The following is a 19,324-nucleotide window of genomic DNA, read 5'->3' on the forward strand; positions in this document are numbered from 1 at the left end:
TTACCCTCGCTGCCTGCCAGCTGGACCCAGAATCACTTCTGTCTGATGTGTTATTTTTAAACAGAAACTCTTTGATTCACATTTTCAAAAGAGAGATAATACACCTTTTATTGGCTTTTTTTTTAGTTCCCTCGTTTTCTCGTTTTTAATTTACCTGCCATCAGGTCAATTTTTAAAGCTTTTCAGAGGAAAAATCTATTTTAGTAAGCAGGCAGAGCGTGTTAGGCGTGACATAGCTTCATAGTTAATTGAGATCAAACACCTTTTAAACACAATCCCATTCTAATTTCTTCTTGCAAGGCTGTTTGTATCTTGAGACTTAGGAGGGGAAAAAACAAAACAAGAAAAGATCAAACTCATAATGTAGAGGCAGCAGAACATACAGACCTCTAACACATGATGTTGAGCTTACAGTCATGAAAAAAAATATTTAAATTTGTTTCTATGAGGAACTCTTATTATGGACTGCCTTCAAATTGAGTATGCACAAAATATTGCTGCCAGTATTAAAGTGTTTTTATTTATTGGCATCAGTTAATGTTGAGTATACGCCCGTTCTTCTATTTTTTTTTTCTTTTTCTTTTTTTTATATTGCCTTTGTCATCACTTGAAGCTATAAAATATTTTATTAACACCAAATGTAAACTTAAATGTTAAATAAAAATTTTTTCAGTAACTGGCCGTGGCCGGGTTTCGTAAAAACGATTGTACGACTTATCTTAATATTACGGTCTGTTTCCCAAAAGCATCGTAACTTAAGTAGCACTTGAAAATCATCTTGGATCTACGAGTGCTCTGGAGTAATTGTTAAACCCTAAGTGCATCATAAGAAGAAAGATATATGCAGTCACCTCCGGGACAATCGGCAGATTACACCTTTAACTTGATTCAAGTGCAATGTGATTATAATATAAGGATTTGATTGGGCTTTATTGTACACTTTATGACTCAGTTTATTTTCTTTTTTTTTTTTTTTTTTATAAATAAAATAATAAAAAAGGTCAGAAATATAAAAATACACATTTAAATTAAATGCCTGAAAAAAAAAGAATAAAATAAGTAATGAAATGTTTCAAAGACTAGGGGAAAAAATATGTCAATGTCTTGCTGAAGTGTGTAAGGGAAACAGGTCAATTTAGCTCAAAGGGAATCATTTAAGATTTTAAAGGGAATTTGAACAGAAACACTGTTTCACGGCTGTTCACGGAGACGCGCCTGCGGTTCAGTGAACGAGCCGTTTAACATCAAATCTGCGCTGGATACTAATATCCAAACTATAGTGAAAACACTATCAATTAGCACAGTAACAAGATCGGCAGTTTAAGACATTAACTTGTAAGCACAAAACACAAGATACTTCTCTTTGCAATATGAATAAGGCTTTATTAGATAAATCTAAGACATATAAACTAATCTAACACATAAACGCACGCACACACACATTCACACAAGTTGCAGGAAGATCGAAAGTTAGGGAAAGATGAGTTTAAGAGAATGGAAATATGGAATCCCAAGTTAACAGCAATACGTTAAATTGCATAAACATGAACAACCATCAATCACGTAATTAGCGCTCGCATTGAGTTCCTCAATGAGGTTAAAATTATATTAGATACACCAGTAAAGGTCACAGTCTGGAGGTAAAGTTACTTGCATCTCCTGTGAAGAAGGAGCCTCGGTGAAAGGGCTATCCCGAGGTCGTTGATTGGCTGGAAGTTCAGTCTCTGAAGTGACGTCTTGGGAAGCCCGTGGTTGTTGGGCGTTGGCTGAAAGTGCAGAGTCGTGTTCGCTGGTTGAAGTTGAATGGACGTTACAAAACTTAACTCAGAACACGAAACTCTCAAACGGAAAAGAAAAGAAATAAAGTTTGACGAGACTAGGTTGTGTTCCTTCTCATAGTAGCAGCAGGCAGGCACGCTGGAACCGCGCTCGAAGAACCATGATGACTAACCACATGGCTAGATGCTACAAGCTAAAGCTAGGTAGCAAAGCTACAAGCTAAGAGCAGGCATGACTGATAGCACGAGCAAGGCTGGAACTAAAAGCCGACATGGCTAATAGCAGCAGGCAGACTAGAACTAAAAACCGACTAAAAGCAAAATTTCATGGGATCCAAAGTATTTAAAACTTCCTTGTTGGCCACCCCTCAAATGTTGCCTTGACCAATCAGATATGTTCTTGGGGTGGGTATCATAAATCATTTGTTTATCTTACCAAGCATGTGGTTCTTGCCTCACAGGGTCTAATTTTGGACATGATTCCTATAACATGATTATGATATATTTTACAAATAAATGATTGTCAGGACAATATCAAGCAAGAAAATGCGATTATTTCAATACTAGACATGACTAGGTATCCTATAGTTATCAAAAGACATACACAATAAGTGATTATACATGATAGTCAAATGTGTGGGTTACACATAAATGAATATGGAGTTAAGCAATGGAATGATTCATTTATAAGTCTTTTTGAGTTCATTCTGGTCCATATATAATGTATAAAAAGGGTTTCTTTGCCATTCTCTGGCAAAGGGACTTTTCTGTGAAGACAAAGGTTTAAAGCCCTTCCCCCTTAGGAATTTCAGTCTGGTTTCACTGGCTGGGGGGGGGGGGGTGGGAAGTCAATGCAAGTATTTAACTTGATCTCCTGGGTTTACATGTGATGTCCAGCGTTGCATTCCAATCACGAACAATAAATTTGACAATCTCTTCTTCGAATTAAAATTGTCAATAATTGTTATATTGGTGTTAATGTTGAAAGCTGTTGTGTGAACAAGTTGGTTGGTTGGTTATCTTGCTTGGTTCTTGTGGCACTAGAACTGATTTATGACTTCCTGAGGAATTCGGCTCTCGTTTCAATGCACACAGCTCTGATAGACTCTTTGATTTGTCTGATTTGACTCATTTCTGCTACAAGTGCAAGAAAACCAGCTATTTGTTTGATCTGAAATAACGTCTCACTTTCTTTCTCTATACTGTGTATAAATAAATTAATTTAAATAATTTTATGCATTTAGTTGATGCTTTTATCCAAAGCGACTTACAGTGCATTCAGGCAAACATTTTTTAACCTAACATAATATATAAATATATAAAGTATATTATATATTATTATGTAAAGTATAAAATTATAGACTCTAATATTGTATTGTGTTATAGTTATTATATCCAAGTTGTCTGTCTGGAAGGCAGCATTAGGTTAACATCAATAAACGATAGTGTACTACAATTAAGAGCCATTCTATAGCTTGACTTTTCAGCACTTGATAAATGGACAGCGACTCTAAGTAGCTCTCAAAGCACAACTACCTGCGACTGTGTTAAGTGCATTATTGGGAAACGCACGTGAAACAATAACGAACTATCGCAAAATTACTTGTAGGAAACGCTCTTAAGCTCTAAGATCAATCCCAGTTAGAGTCACACAGCTTGGGGAACATGGGGAATGATTTGATGGTAGCCTAATGCCCTTGACCTCTTGTATAAACGTCCCTGTGTCTGTTCTTCTCCATAGGTATGACTTCATTGAGATCCGGGATGGGAACTCAGAGAGTGCTGATCTGTTGGGGAGACACTGCAGTAACATCGCACCCCCTGCAATCATCTCATCAGGCCCAGTTCTGCTCATCAAATTCGTCTCTGACTATGCCCACCAAGGGGCAGGGTTTTCACTGCGTTATGAAATCTATAAGACAGGTAAGTGTGTGCTAACCTGGTGTCGTTTATCATAAGCAATGCAGTGTCAATGACTCACCTGCTATTCATGCATCTCTCCTGTGTGCTTAAAGCAAGAGTCTTCTGTTCAAGCGCTTGTACTAACAAAGCATTTAAACTGTGGGGAGAGTTCACGTGGGTCCATTGAGTCTGTAAAGAAAGCAGGATTCTGTGTCGATGCAACTGTCTCTCTTAGCACGTATCACAAATTCTTCCTTTCACACAGGAAACACATACCTCACCTTTTCCTTTATCTTCCCACCACTCCTTACAGCATGGGCTGCTATGTGTCAAATCCCACCTGCCTGAGAAGTGTTGATTGGCTTGTGTCAGTAGGAGGGAAGAGTCCCTATTGGTCAGTGTGGTGTCATTGATAGCCCACCTATTTTATTACTTGTGGTGTAGAAGTGTAGATTTGCTTTTTCAAACTGGAGGGAAAGGCTCTGATTGGGGAATTCTGAAGCAGGAAGACAGGATTACCATTTATGACAAGTTCCAAATGGCTTTTAAGGATTTGAGGGAAAACCTGTTATTGGATCAAGTGTGGTGGTCAGCATAAGCTTCTTTCCTCTGGAGTATTTTTCTCGATGGAGGTCATTGCAAGGTTATGCATCGTTCAGAACTAAATTCAGAATGCCTTCCAAATTGCAATTGAGTTATTTCATTTGAATTTAATTCGAATTGAGTTAGCAAACAGGATGCATACTTGCAATTTGAATATGAATATAAGAAAGTAAAATTAAAATGAAGTTTATCTAGACTTTATATTTTTCCTCGAGTCTCTTTTGGAAGTTTTAAGAGAAAAGTAAGAAAGTAAACCTTCAAGTTTGGATGGATGAGTGGATGAATAGGTGGACGGATAAATAAAGGGGTAGATAAATGGAAGATTGGTGGATAGATGGATTGGTAGGTGGATTGGATTGAGTCGATTGATATTGTATTATAAGTCTATAGAAAAATATAGTTTATTTATTTCTTCTAGGGTGAAGGAACAGTTTGTTTTTACAGAATGCAATTAAATTGTTTTATTTTGTTTGAATTCAAACTCCAATTAAACTTCCTGTAGGGTGACGACTTTTATTTTACAAATTAAAAAGGAACAATTCTAATTCTAAACCCTGATCACTCCAAATGTAAGATGCCCAGATGTTATTGATGGTCCATGCAACTGCCCATTTTATTTTGTTTTGATTATTTGAATATTCTATATATATATATACTGTATATAAAATGTTTCTATTTTTTTCTGCAAATTTTTTTGCAGTGGTATTATTTTGGGTTGTTTTGTCGCTACTGCATGTATGAATGCCCTCTGAGCAGCCAGATTTACTGTAGCTGACCTCTGGTGACTTCTTACACTGTACGATTTCTCTCTCCTTCACGGAGCCTGATCGACACGCACCGGCACAAATTCAGATCAAGGCGGCTGCTGGCAGGCTAAATAAACAGCATGGAGACATCCCTTGTTCCTTTTTCAATCTTCTGAAAGCATTCCGGGAATGCCTCTTTAATTGACTCCTGATCTACCCTCCCCTGAGGTCGGCTGGGGCAGGGCAGCTGGGGTTACTAACAAACATGTGTGATGGTCTTTCCTCTTAGCTCCCCACAGTAGTGTACTGGGACAGCCGTGCAGAGCAGCTGTCATGAAGCTGGAGGAAGGCATTGGTCGGAGATGAGTAGTTAGTACTTTGCAGTTGGTGGGTTCAGGTCTTCAGAGGAGATTTGCTTCTGAGGGACTGAAACACAAAAGCAAGTCCTTAATGAGATCCACCAGATGGACGACAAGCTAAACTAACTCAGTGTGGACACCCGATGTTGAGAGATCTCAGAACGTTTTATTGCGAACAGAGCCCCCACACCTCCCGCTGCACGGAGGAAGTGATGACACAATCCGTTGAGTGTGATCTGATAGTGTGAGAGCTCCATAGCAACCTGGCTAACACCGCGCAGAGGTACGAACGGAGACAGTGATGAACACTATAACAACGGCAGGTCGCAGGTTTTTTAAATCATAAACAAGCAATAATGATGAGACCCGTTGGCTTGTGGAAGCTCGCAGTTGCCATGGCATTAACAAGATCTCATTATATTCAGAGGATGCATGTGAAAATGTGTGGGAGCGTGTGTGTGGATGTCTGCGTGATCAAACACTAAGACAAAGAGATCTTTTTTTTTTTTTTTTTTTTGACTGAATTTTGATGAATTTGAAGAAGTCCTTTTGTTTATGGCTTAATGATTTGGTGTTATATAAAGATTTGTATTTTTGTTTAAAAAGTGTAAATGTGTATATATACCATTCAAAAGTTTATGGTCAGTTTTTAAAAATAAATTAATACTATTCGACTTTTAAAAAGTAAAGATAATTATAATGTTACAAAATATTAAATTTTCTAATCTTTTCTTTTGAGCTTTCTATTCATCGAATAATCGTGAAAACTGATTTTCTACAATAATAATAACAAATGTTTCTTGAGCAAATCAGCATATTAGAATGATTTCTGAAGAATCATGTGACACTCAGTCAAGACTAAAGTAATGATGCTGAAATTCCTGCCAATACAGGAATAAATTACATTTTAAAATAGTTGAATAATCGTTTCATATTTCATTATATTTCAGTTTGTTTTTTTTTACAATATTTTGATCAAATAAATGCAGCACTTGTGTATGTACTGTATATAATATACTGTACATGCTCACATAGATATATACTGTTTGTATGTAAATGTATATTCTAATTGTATATTAATAAAAGAAAGAAAGAAATTTTGTAAAAGAGAGAGGAGAAATGATATAAAAAGGAAAATACAAAACAGCAGCAACTGAAACACATCCCAGAATCCAACTGTTGTGCAACTGTTGTTTATTTGTATTGGTGGTGAGTGTACTGGACATGTCCTGGCTTGGCTAGGAAAGTTTTCTCTAGCAGTGATAGGGATCTTGGGTAAATACACAGCCTGGAGGTGTGTCCGCCTTGTGTTGCACAGCCTTCTGGGTGGAAACACCACATCAATTCCCCAGCGCCTGATGCACACAGGAAATCAGTACCCTGTTGCCCTTGAGCTGCCCAACAGCTACCTGTACCACCACGCTTGGGGATTCAGCCGCTGCCCTTGAGAGTAAAATGATGTGTTATTTCTTCAGCTGTCTGAAGCTTGGCCAGCTCCTATCTTGCAGAATTAATGTGCGCAGTAGGAAGAGCTCATGGGAAAACACCCCGAAACAAACATTTATTTTCAAATGGTCAACATCAGACATCCTTATTATTCTGTTTAGTTCCTGCATTCAGAGTGTTAGAAAGCCCAGTGACCTTACATTCTGACTTACATCTGAACCTCAGTCATAATAAGCACTTAAATTACTCAACCATACACTTAACCACATGGTTCTGTTGCCACAGTTACAATATAAAAACTCTCAGCCAATCAGGTCTTCATCAGTGGAGTTCTAGAATAGCCAATTACAGCTCACAACACAACTGTCCTACAGTCATAGTAGTCACTGAATCACTTTCACTATTAGAATTATAAAGAGCTAATGGATGTTTGATGCCCTGGTACATTCACCAATTAAATGTTTTTTATTTATTTATTTATTATTATAAAAAAAAAAGATGAATCAAATTGTGAAGACTTTTTATAATGTTACAAAAGATTTCTATTTCAAATCAATTGTGTATTTGAATTATTTTTCATCAAAGAATCTTGGAAAAAAAATATTTAGCACAGTCGTTTTCGATGTTGATTAAATTGATAAGATTTATTAAGAATTGGTTCTTGAGCACAAATCAGCATAATAAATTATTTATGAAGGATCATGCAACCGAGTGATGATGCTGAAAAATCTAATAAAATTGTCATCACAGGAATAAATTACATTTTAAAATATATTCATAGACAGACATGGTCACTATGAATCGTTGTTGTTGTGGAAAAGGAGTTTGTGACATTTCTCGCTTTGCGTTTTGTCCATGGAATGAAATGAAACAAATGCTGAACAAAATTTTCAAATATTAAGATGATGGCAAACTTTGCTTAAGTGCAAGTGATTTTTAATTGCTAGGAATCCCCATACACATATTCATAAACAAATGTGCACATCTGCATTATTGCTCATGTACTGTATGTTATATGGCCAAAATCGTGCCAGCATACCTCACACATATAGTATACTGTAATCTCTTACACACATACACACAATTCACTCATCCATGACAAACATTCCTATTCTACCCAGCAACATTTCTTAATAACAGCCCCCCTTTTCCCTCTGGCCACAGACAGACCCAGCCACACACGCCAATCCCGGCGCTAAACCTCCAACGCACAGCCAAGACGCAGCTTTCCCTTGCTGGAAGAGGGATGGGGGGAGAGTTTCCCCATCTTACTGCAGACGGGCTGTTTTTACCATGCTCACTAACATGAATTAATGAGAGCCAATAAAAAAGCTGATGGCGTCGGGGTTACTCATGCATACTTCAGGCAAGTACACTAGCAGCTCAGCGGGGGTCTGGCATACTGTCTACCCGTCTGAGATGGCGTGAGTATGAGGGGTCAGCGCATGACTGGCAGGGTCTCATACGCTCAAATATACGCTCTGATATATGCACACACATACAGACAGCCCGTCTGAGAAGTAAGCTGTAGTAAAGAATAACGTCACCACTGCAGGGTAAAGGCGTGTGACAGCACAACTGACCCAGTAATGGAGGGAACGTGCCCGTCTGGCTGTTTTCACACAACTGTGTTTATGTGGTATTAAAGTGACAGTGAAAGAGGGGAAATAAAATGCAACGATAAAAGGAAGAGACAATTCACAAATGGGATTAATTTTCAATTAATAATACAAATATATATAAATAACTATTTATTCAATAAATAAGTGTAAAAAAATATATATATTTAAAAGGTTATTTTTTTATATTTGTTTACTGAATAATTATTAATAATTTATTATTACTAGTAGTAGTAGTAGTAGTAGTATTAGTATTAGTATCACAATTCTAGTAAACAACGTGATCTCAAAATCATTCGATTTTCACAGTGCGACCAAAAGTCTAAATATGAACTCAAACATTTCATATCAAATTCTTGGTTTGACATCTGGTACAAACTTTATATTAAATTAAATATAAATGTAATTTTACCCAAGGCATGAAAGGGCAATTCATTTTGGGTCATAGATTTACTTAATGTCTGTGATTGAAATTAATTTGATCCCCATTTCCAAAAGAAGAATTATAAGTAAGCCAAAGTACACTTTGCAAAATGTAACATTGCTAAAGAGAAGCTGTGTGGACAGGAATAAGATCAGTCCCTGTCATTGTGCTGGGAATTGTTTTAGAGCTGTGTTTCACCCATGTAAACATACTGTGTGTAATGAGCTATTTATATCACTGATCACTGCAAATGGGAGAAACAATAAGGAAAGAGAGCACATGTGTGTAACAGAGAAATACTGTTACATTCAAACATGAGATGTCTGCAAGCAGGTGCTAGTGGAAATGCATGATCATTAGCCAAGGATGTGAGTCGGACACATTCATACACGCACACACATGCACATGCGGTCCTTGAACAGATGTAGGGTGCTGTATCAATGCAGGAGGGTGTAATATTAACCCTGGCCTGCTGTCTCTGAGGGACCTGACTCTCTCAGCTGTTTGGGTGCCAGACAGGTCTTGGTGTCCTGTGTGTTACTGGGTGCACGAGCCGAAGTGATTCTACACCCTATTTAAGGGGGCTTCAGGCCCCCTATGTCTGACATATTAGCATCCCTAAAAATATGTGATTAACGCAGCTGTCACCACCAAACTCTATGGAAGCTGGTTACAGCCTTAGAAGAAATAATATAAAGGAAAATGTAAGCTAAAGTTTAAAACAAATAAACATTTATGCGTTTGGCAGTGTATTCAGTCTGTGTATTCCCTGGGAATTGAAACTTTGACCTTGATGTTTCTAGCTCCATTCATAAATATTTGAGCTATAGGAATGCACTTAATAAAATAAATTCACATTGTGAGATATAAAGTCATATTTACAAGATACAAAGCCACGATAGTGAGAGTTAAAATTCCAATTTTGAAAAATAAAATGTTTGTGGTATTAAAGTGTATTAAAGAGGGAAATTAATGCAGTGACAAAGGGAAAATTCACCTTTGAGATTAATTCATAATAATACAAATAAAATATAATAAACCAATAATTATAAAATAAAATGCTATTAACAAAAATAAGCTATTACATAACAATTTGTAGTTAATAATACATAAATAAAAACAGTTTCATTTTAATTTCTCAGTTCCTTCTAGAAAAATATTTGCAATTACTAATAGTCAATTTTTATTTTATTTATTTTTTTACTCTGAGGTGGCTTTGATGCATCCATCTGTGATCATGTCAGACCCTTAATTAAAGTTTGCACTTATGTGATCTTTATCTGATGTTTACTGAAAAGTGTATCTGTATAGAGTCATCTAGTCCAAAACATGGCACAGATTGGACTGAACATGGTATAGGGGTATAGATAAAGTTCCACCCAGGGTGTCGAGGTTTGGTTTGTTTACTTCTGGTTTATTAAAAATGTTCAAAACTCACAACCTTTCGACCTCAAAAAAAGGACCTCTAAACTGCCACATTCTAAAGTCTCTGCAGACTATTGGCCGTGAGAGCATCTCTGTGAGTGATCATGTTTGTGAGTCTCAAGGGCAGGTCTGAACCCATCCACATGGGGTCACTGACCTGTTATTGAAACCTCAGACATTATACTGCAGTCTACGGCTGTAGTACTTTAAATAGTGCTCTTTTAATTTTGAAACGGGCCTATTCGTGTAGCAATGTGACATTCTGGAATGAAGAAATCAGTCCCAGTATGTGTTATAGGTGATATGAGGTTGTGTGAAGCACAGTTGTCATTCCCAGGCTGTGCGGTTGCACACAGAGTTCCCACAAAGCTACTTGGCGAGCACAGATATAGTTAAAGCATTTCAGTTATTGAAGAGTTGAGAGTCACAGATCACAGAGCGTTTGTTCTCTGATCCATTGATATTTTACCCCCTCAGTCCCTGACAGCTCCTCAAACTATCTCTCTTACTGTCTCTCATCTGTACTTTTATTTTAAATAATGCGAGTGGCACTTCCTGAGCCTTAAACTTAGATCCTTTGAGATTACAGGAAAATATCAAGGGACTTCATGTGTGGTGTGTCGATATGTGTGCATGTGTTTGCCCTTCTGTGCATTAGTATGAGCAGTGTGACTCTGCGTGCCTCTACACGTAAAGATGCTGTGCATCGTGTCAAAGGCTGGTGTGTAGGACGTGTGTCACGGCTGAAGGTGAAGCATGTGTTAGCATACAAGGAACACTAACTCTGTTATACAAGGCCAAACACTATCCAGCATAGGCTTAATAACAGCTTGAAACTATACAGGTGCATTAATCAAAATGCATTAATAAATCCAAATTATATAAAAGTCTAAAACAAAGGGATGTTCTGTTATAAAGAATGCTGTCTATGGGACTCCTTTCGGTTAACCTTTTTATGAATATGTTCATTACAAGAACCATTTGAATTAACAATTCAATTACCGTTTAATTGAATTAACGTTTCGCTGAAATGAATCAGACTTTTCAATGCTAAAATTGAAGAGAGTGAAAAAGTGTATTTGCTTTTACAGTTCTATCACAAAGTTAAACTGAGATGCATATCATACAACATCATGTCCTAAAATGACACCTTAACATACAGTATGTCTGTCTATGTCACCGAAATCTCTTTTACATTGGACACAAACATGCAGCATGAGAATCGCTGAGTGCCGTCCCAGGAGCTGAATATTGACAGCAGTTGCAAGGATGGAAAATCATTCTAATTCAACACTTTGTAGATGAAGGATTTTTCTGTGCAAATTTAAAGCTTCACTTTGATGAATTTTCTGCTTTTTTATTTACATCAATATCTTTTTTGTCAGAAAGCTAACTGAGTGTGTCTGTTTCTCTGTGTGTGATAGACAAAAGAAAGCAACTAATGTGTCTCTTCTGTCCCTCTAGAACAGTGGTTCTCAATTCCAGTCCTCGTGCCCCCCAGCTCTGCATATTTTGCACATCTCTCTGTTAACAAACCTGATTAAGATAGTCAGCTCTTTAGAAGTGAGCTCTGTGCATGAACTGTGTTCCCATTGACATGGTCCCAAACAGTGTTCACTGCTCCCTACTCCCTGAGCGGGGGAAATCTGTTGAAGTTTACATCACTTCGGAACATTCATTCATGGATTTGCGCTTCGCAATGTCTTCACACACGGACAAGTGTGCCATCATATACCTCTGTAAATAAATGCAATTTAAATTTACATCTTACACCCTACATTACACTTTGAATGGAACTTATATGTTCACTTCAAACTGGAATCATGGCAGAATATCCTGGGATGTCCACTTCGCAGGGCACTTACGTTCAAATAAAACAAAGTCTTAAGAGAAACATACAAAATGTGCAGAGCAGGGTGGCGCAAGGACTGCAATTGAGAACCGCTGACCTAGAACAAGTCCACTCTCTGAGATTTTGGTCAATACAAACACATCATGTCTTACATATGCACACTATGGTGTGTTTCAGCTGCTGTAATCACATATTTTGTGATTTCTTTTCTTCCAGGCTCCGACTGTTCCAGAAACTTCACAAGTCCATCAGGTGTGATCGAGTCGCCTGGATTCCCTGACAAATACCCCCACAATCTGGAGTGCACCTTCATCATCATCGTCCCTCCTCACATGGACGTCACCCTCACCTTCCTGACTTTCGATCTGGAGAACGACCCCTTGCAAGGCTCGGAGGGCGAGTGCAAGTACGACTGGCTGGAGGTGTGGGACGGCCTCCCGCAGGGTGAGTCTAGATGTTGTAATCCTGAAGAATTCTGTTTGGATTTACAGTCGGGGTTTGGATTAGACCGCGGTATTCCAAAGTCCAGACCACCCGTGACTTTAAGAGGATTGCATTTCCCATTCCCTCTGACCTCATTGTCTGCTTTGAGATCAGTATGTTGCATGTCTGCCATCCGTAATTTGGTCACTTAATGATTTCTAATCCACATACCATTCACTATCACACTATGGGCCATCTGGTTGGTTTATCCACCAGTCTATACAGCTGTTCGCTCTTGCTCTGTGACATGCACCACCCGTCTGTTGGCCGCTGTGCTTGCAGCTCCACCGGTATGAAGCTCAGGCACATTGCCGTCATACTGTTACTGCGGCTGCCGCTGGAGCTATTTTAGTAGCAAGCGTTGGCAGATGAAAGTGGAGCCCAGGGCCTTGTTTTGCCTTATCTAGCCCAGGCGGGGCCAAAAAGCCACAGAACCCATATTCTTCTGCACACAAGGTTGGAGGAGATGGAGGATGGGGTAACAGCAGCCATGGTAGCCTTTATCAGGAGAGTGAAAATGGGGCGTGAATAACACTGCAATAGGATTTAATCCTTGTCTGGAACAGAGCGCTGTTGAATACACTCTTTACCCCCAGCTGTCTTATTAATGCTTCAGCCCTGAGACCCCCATACTGCCCCCACCCTCGCCCTTCTGCCTCTGGGTTAGGCTTCATATTGTAGCACTGCACACGCAAATATAATCAGACAAACAATAACTGTAGACACTAAAACACAACGGTATATTCAAGGTGGTCAAATAAATCTAACAAGCTTGGCCAAGACCATCAGGTTCACCAGCTAGTAGTATTTTTTTTTTATTTCTCTGACATATTTTCCACCATATTTTCATTCATTATTATGAAGAACATATGAATTTTCCTTTTAAATATATATATAATTATATTAATTTGGGTAATATATTCTTTTATAATATACCCCTTATTTTTCGACTCAGAAATAAAGTGTTTTCTGTGAATGTGCGAGACTTGGGCCTGATTGAATTTACCTTTATTTATGAAAAGTGATTTTTGAGGAGGGCTGTAAGCAACTTTCGAAAAGCAAGATTCACACACACACACACCCCCAAACACACAGATAGCGTCCTGATCAAAGTAGTATACGGTAGCCATTTGATTCGATCATCAACACCATCAGAGGCGAGAGAAAGAGTTATTTCAAGCTACCCTTTGAGAGCACTTGCGGTATTTAAGCCCCTTCCTCTCCAAAAGAGAAAAAAATCAATGTACTTGATTGATACAAGGCTATTTCATCCATCCGGTAAAGTGTGTGTGTGTGTGTGTGTGTGTGTGTGTGTGTGTGTGTGTGTGGGTGTGTGTGCGTGTGCGTGCGTGTGTGAGAGTGAGAGTGCCTATGTGTGTGTCAGGATGGACGATGGATTCATTACAGAGAGACAGTAGCCTCTCTACAGCATTACTTCCTGACCAAACTAAATCACATACATTTGTTGAAAGGTAAATGCCCCAGAATTCAGAGAAATGGTGTTCTATAGATTGTAGGCACATAAACAGAATAACCAGCCTTATCTTATAAGTGGCCGGCCGGATCAAAATGAAGACCTGTTCACATCCCAGCACTGAGAAACCATCTACACTTGTGTGTTTTGCAGTGGGACCTCTGATTGGGCGGCACTGCGGTACCAAAATCCCCTCTGAAATACAGTCATCCACTGGTATCCTCTCTCTGTCCTTTCACACGGATATGGCCGTGGCCAAAGATGGCTTTTCTGCCCGCTACAACATGACTCTCAAGGAGGTCAATGACAGTAAGTGATGTTTTTCTTTTAGCTTTGAAACTGAACTGTTGGTCTAGCTACCAATACGAAAATGTAGTTTGCTAGTAGTTTGCTAGTAATAAAAAAGTAGCAAACTAAATGGAAGCTACTTAAGAAGAATGTCTTTTTAAAGATACATTTACATAAGCTTAACAAAATAATTCAATATGATTCAATAAAATGATTCCGAGTACAAAGTTCAACACTGCTGTTTATTTGCATGTCAGTCTTTTATCTCAGATTTAATATTTAATATAAGAAAAAACTGTGTGTTCCTCAGATTTCCACTGCAGTAATGCTCTTGGCATGGAGTCAAACAAGATCAGCGATGACCAGATCTCTGCGTCATCCTCCTTCTATGATGGCCGATGGTCCCCAAGACAGGCTCGGCTTAACTTTGAAGATAACGCTTGGACGCCCAATGAGGACAGCAATAAAGAATACATCCAGGTGAGGTTTCCTCTCTTTCATTTGCGTTTCTGTAAAAGGGAGAGAACAAGGAACAAGTTCCCATCCCTCTCAACTTACTTGCATTGTGGAATCTCAAAAGTCTTGTGAATGGACAAGTGGATTTGAGATGTCTAGTTCTGGCAGGAAGTCGGCCCGGGTTAGGTGCTACACCATGCCTTCAGAATGAGACTCATTACTTTTGGTGTTACTTTAAGTGGTGTGTCGTATTTGTGTCAGGATGCTGCTGAGTTGTGGGCTTCTGGTAGAGCAGCTGTTGTGTTGTGTTAACACCTGACACCACTGTCTCGCTCTCAGGGTCCACGGCGCAGACATCCATCTTGACAAACAGCTGTCGTAAATGCCAACATGCCCAAGGACCATACTTCACCCAGACCCTTTGGCTCTTTTGTATGTGTGTTCAGAATAAGAGAGGTTGTTCTGTTTTAGGTGTGAACATGCAGCTGAGATCCGCATACAATTGATATTCATAGATTCATCCACGGTTTCAGGGTAAATTAACTGCTGAAGTTACTTTAAAGGAATGCTGTGGGCACAATATGAGTTAAGATCTTCTGTTGAAAGCATCTGTGGCATAATGTTATTAACAATTAAAGATTATTTAGATTTGTTCTTAACTTTTACAAAATTTTAGTTTAATTTACATAAATTAAATAATTTATTTTATTTAGAAAAAAATAGTGGTTACAGTATGGCACTTGCAAGTGCCAATATTATATTATATTATATTATATTATATTATATTATATTATATTATATTATATTATATTATATTATATTATATTATATTATATTATATTATATTTTTTCTGTTCAGTATTATGACCAATTAAACCAGTGTTTTTTTGTTTTTTTTTTAGATTTATTTTTTTTTGTAACTGAGAAAATCGAAATTATTCCACAGATGCTAACAATGGCTTTTTAACTTGAATGTATTAAACCCAAAACAATATTTAACATCTCATCAGATGTTCTCTTATGGTCTTTTCCCATTGTTTCTCTCCCTCTCTCTTTATTACTATTCATCAGGGACTCACTTCTCAGATGTGGTAGGCTACATCTTTCTCTCTCTTTCTCTCTCTCTCTCTTTCTCTCTCTCTCTCTTTCTCTCTCTCTCTCTTCCTGGTCTCTGGGCGCATGCAAGGGTTGATGATGCATAGCCCACTCTGATGGTAACAGCCACTTGATTGATGAGGGTCCTTTCGTAGGAATAAATAGTTAGCAGCACTCCTGGGTTCTATTGATTTTTTGTCTAGGTGTGTTTCTCTGTGGCCCTAAGCAGCTTTATAGAAGGTTCTAGGTGTGTGTGTGTGTGTGTGCTCGTATTTGTGTGTGAAAGATACACCTGTCTCTCTGACAGATAACAAACGCTGCAGTTTTCCCGCTCATGTTCAGATGACATCCCACTGAGCAGGGAGAGCCGAGGATCATGGGTAACAGCCCTCCTCTAGGACAGGAGCTGAATGCCTGATTAAGGAGCTCACTGCATTAGAGGCGAAGGGGCGGAGAGGCGGCTCTCGCACCGCAATCATCATCATCATCATTGTTGCGGGGGGGTCCAGGGAGCGAGGGAGGGTGATAATCTGTGGAGTGAGAGAGAGTTGAGTGAAGGTGGTTAGTATCGATCAGTGCTCAGGTTATTGATCTTAAGGCTCTGATAGCACCTCCGCTGCCGCCCGTGATCTGCAGAGAGGGGATGCCTCATATTCCCACAGTTCTATCCATCTTTCAGCTCTTCCCTCTATCTCATTTCTCTCACATCCCTCTCTCCTTCTGCTTCATTACTCATCTCACTCTCTCATCATCTTGATTTTAGTGGGGATTGTTAAGGAAACTAAAACAATATAAAAATGTTTTCCTTAAATAAATAAAAGTAAAATAACTGGAAAAACAAACACTAAAATAATATGTTCATGACTCCAAAACAAACTGAAATGTAACAGAAAATCTAAAATCTGAAATCAATTTTTGGCTTAAAATTGCACACAGTATACTGTTACACAAGATGGCTCTGAGAAATGTGATACTTAAAATAATTTAAACATTATTTAAGTGTTTATTTAGTTTTAGTGTAATTTAATTTTAAATTCTATCCTTCAACACAGTGACTTAATTTTAAAAGGGCAAAAATACTTAAATTAAAAAATAAATGATATGAAATTATTAAAAAACTTAAAAACAATCATAGAGTGACAACTAATAATGTATCTCTCTCTCTCTCTCTCTCTCTCTCTCTCTCTCTCTCTCTCTCTCTCTCTCTATATATATATATATATACATATATTTATATGAAAAATTACAAAATATTAAAAACTTAGTTAACATATTTACAACTAATTCTTCATTCAAATTTCTTGTCCTAAACATTAAACATTTTTGTACGCGACATTTGTCAAACTTGCGAATTCGTCTGTCCACACTAGGCATCAAACTTTGATATGACAATCACAACCAATCTGAAGATATTAGACAGTTAAAACACTTTAATGTGGACCATGATTTTGGGTGGATGGGGCTACCCAGCACAACCCCCAGAAATAGAAACTAAGAGATCGAAAATATGTCCTGTCACATTTAATTCAATTTTCAAATTTAGTTTTTTTCTCCTTAGGTGGACCTGCACTTCCTGAAGGTCCTGACGGGCATCGCCACTCAGGGTGCAGTCTCCAAAGAGACACACAAGTCCTACTTTGTCACCACTTTTAAGCTGGAGGTCAGCACTAACGGAGAGGACTGGATGATCTACCGCTATGGCAAGAACCACAAGGTATGATCACGCGGGAAGGGCACATTTGAGAATGTGTGAGAGATAAAGCAATCAGTTGTTCTCTGTTATAGAGATCTGTCAAGTAATGTCAGACGCTGTGTGTGTGAGATTCAGAGGGCCAGAAAAGATCTGAAAAGACAAAAGCTGATGACATAATTGACTTGTATCTGTAGTTTCTGTGGAGGGTAAGTTGACATGCTGGCTCTCCTAGCTTAACAGCTAAGACTTCCACAAGAAAGACAATGCTGGTCTAGCATAAACTGGAAAGTCATCAAAATTCATGCCAATGCTCTTTTTGGAAGATTATTAAGGTGTAGGCTGATAGGAGGCAGAACTCCATTATTAGAAACCAAGTGAATTTGAGCAAAAACCTTCTTTATTCTAGACCTGTACAGTGCACACAAAAACAGTTTGTCACTTTGAACTTTAATGTGCTATTTATATTTGATTTGGGCCTTGGTGTGATTAAATAATCCACATTTTAAGTTACCTGAAAAAAAAAAATATATATATATATATATATATATATTTAAACTGAAAGAATAGAATAGAATAGAATAGAATAGAATAGTAATCCGCTATTTCCAACACTTAATCAAGCCACTCTTCTTTTAAACATGAGTTTTCTGCATTGTAATTTTGTCTGCAAGCATTAAAGTATTCAACTTTTGCAGCGACTCATTTGGCACATGTCATTGTCTTTCTATGAAACCTGCAAACCTGCATTCACCGGTTCTAACTCTATAGCAACACCAACTCCATAGCAATGCGATTATTTAGTTTTTATTAAAATTCAAACAAATGGCTTTCCCCACTCAGTTTGTTGTGTGTTCTGTACGTGGCATAGTATTTCTTCTGCGCGGTCGCGACACAAGATGAACATTGGTGATAAGGCCTGTGTAAAACTAATCGTCCCATGTGGTACATGCTTCTAATCTTCATTTATTAACAAATCCCCTGGAAATCCTGTATGGAGTTGATTGCTTGACAGGGGAACATGTGAAAGCTCTGATGTTAGTGTGATGGTTTTGGAAGAATTTGTAAAAAACATCAGCCTCCACTGAGAATAACCTGCCGGATACAACCCCATCCAGCACTAACTAGCATTTGGGTCTTTAGCCCCGGACCCCCTGCTGGAATAGCCTCTGTCTTTAATCTTCCAGAAAATCTCCGAGCTCAGTCCTCCCTTAATGTGCTCAGTGTTTTTACGGCTTTGGTTTCAGTTCAGCTAAGCTTTGTTAAGATGTCTGGCTATGTCGGAATGGGAGATTCGTGCCTTATGGGAGGTGTGACCGGTCAGTGTCCATTTAGAAATGGCACTATTAAGTAATGTACTTTTTATTCATATGCCTGGAAGGAACATATATATATATATATATATATATATATATATATATATATATATATATATATATATATATATATATATATATACAGTCTTGTTCAAAATAATAGCAGTACAATGTGACTAACCAGAATAATCAAGGTTTTTAGTATATTTTTTATTGCTACGTGGCAAACAAGTTACCAGTAGGTTCAGTAGATTCTCAGAAAACAAACGAGACCCAGCATTCATGATATGCACGCTCTTAAGGCTGTGCAATTGGGCAATTAGTTGAAAGGGGTGTGTTCAAAAAAATAGCAGTGTCTACCTTTGACT

General features: G+C 38.1%; 1 protein-coding gene across 1 annotated transcript in view; it reads left to right on the forward strand.

Annotated features, from left to right (window-relative positions):
- The window catches only part of LOC113095465 (neuropilin-2-like), a 35,375-nt gene extending 17,233 nt beyond the window's left edge, over positions 1 to 18,142 (forward strand). Inside the window, exons 3-7 of the mRNA XM_026261002.1 lie at positions 3,520 to 3,701; positions 12,371 to 12,598; positions 14,265 to 14,420; positions 14,710 to 14,879; positions 17,509 to 18,142. Of these exons, the coding sequence (XP_026116787.1) occupies positions 3,520 to 3,701; positions 12,371 to 12,598; positions 14,265 to 14,420; positions 14,710 to 14,879; positions 17,509 to 17,670 (898 nt within the window). The 3' untranslated portion in view covers positions 17,671 to 18,142. The remainder of the gene's footprint in view (positions 1 to 3,519; positions 3,702 to 12,370; positions 12,599 to 14,264; positions 14,421 to 14,709; positions 14,880 to 17,508) is intronic.
- Positions 18,143 to 19,324: the final 1,182 nt, after the last annotated feature.

The sequence above is a fragment of the Carassius auratus genome, unplaced genomic scaffold (assembly GCF_003368295.1).
Source record: "Carassius auratus strain Wakin unplaced genomic scaffold, ASM336829v1 scaf_tig00215734, whole genome shotgun sequence".
NCBI lineage: Eukaryota > Metazoa > Chordata > Actinopteri > Cypriniformes > Cyprinidae > Carassius > Carassius auratus.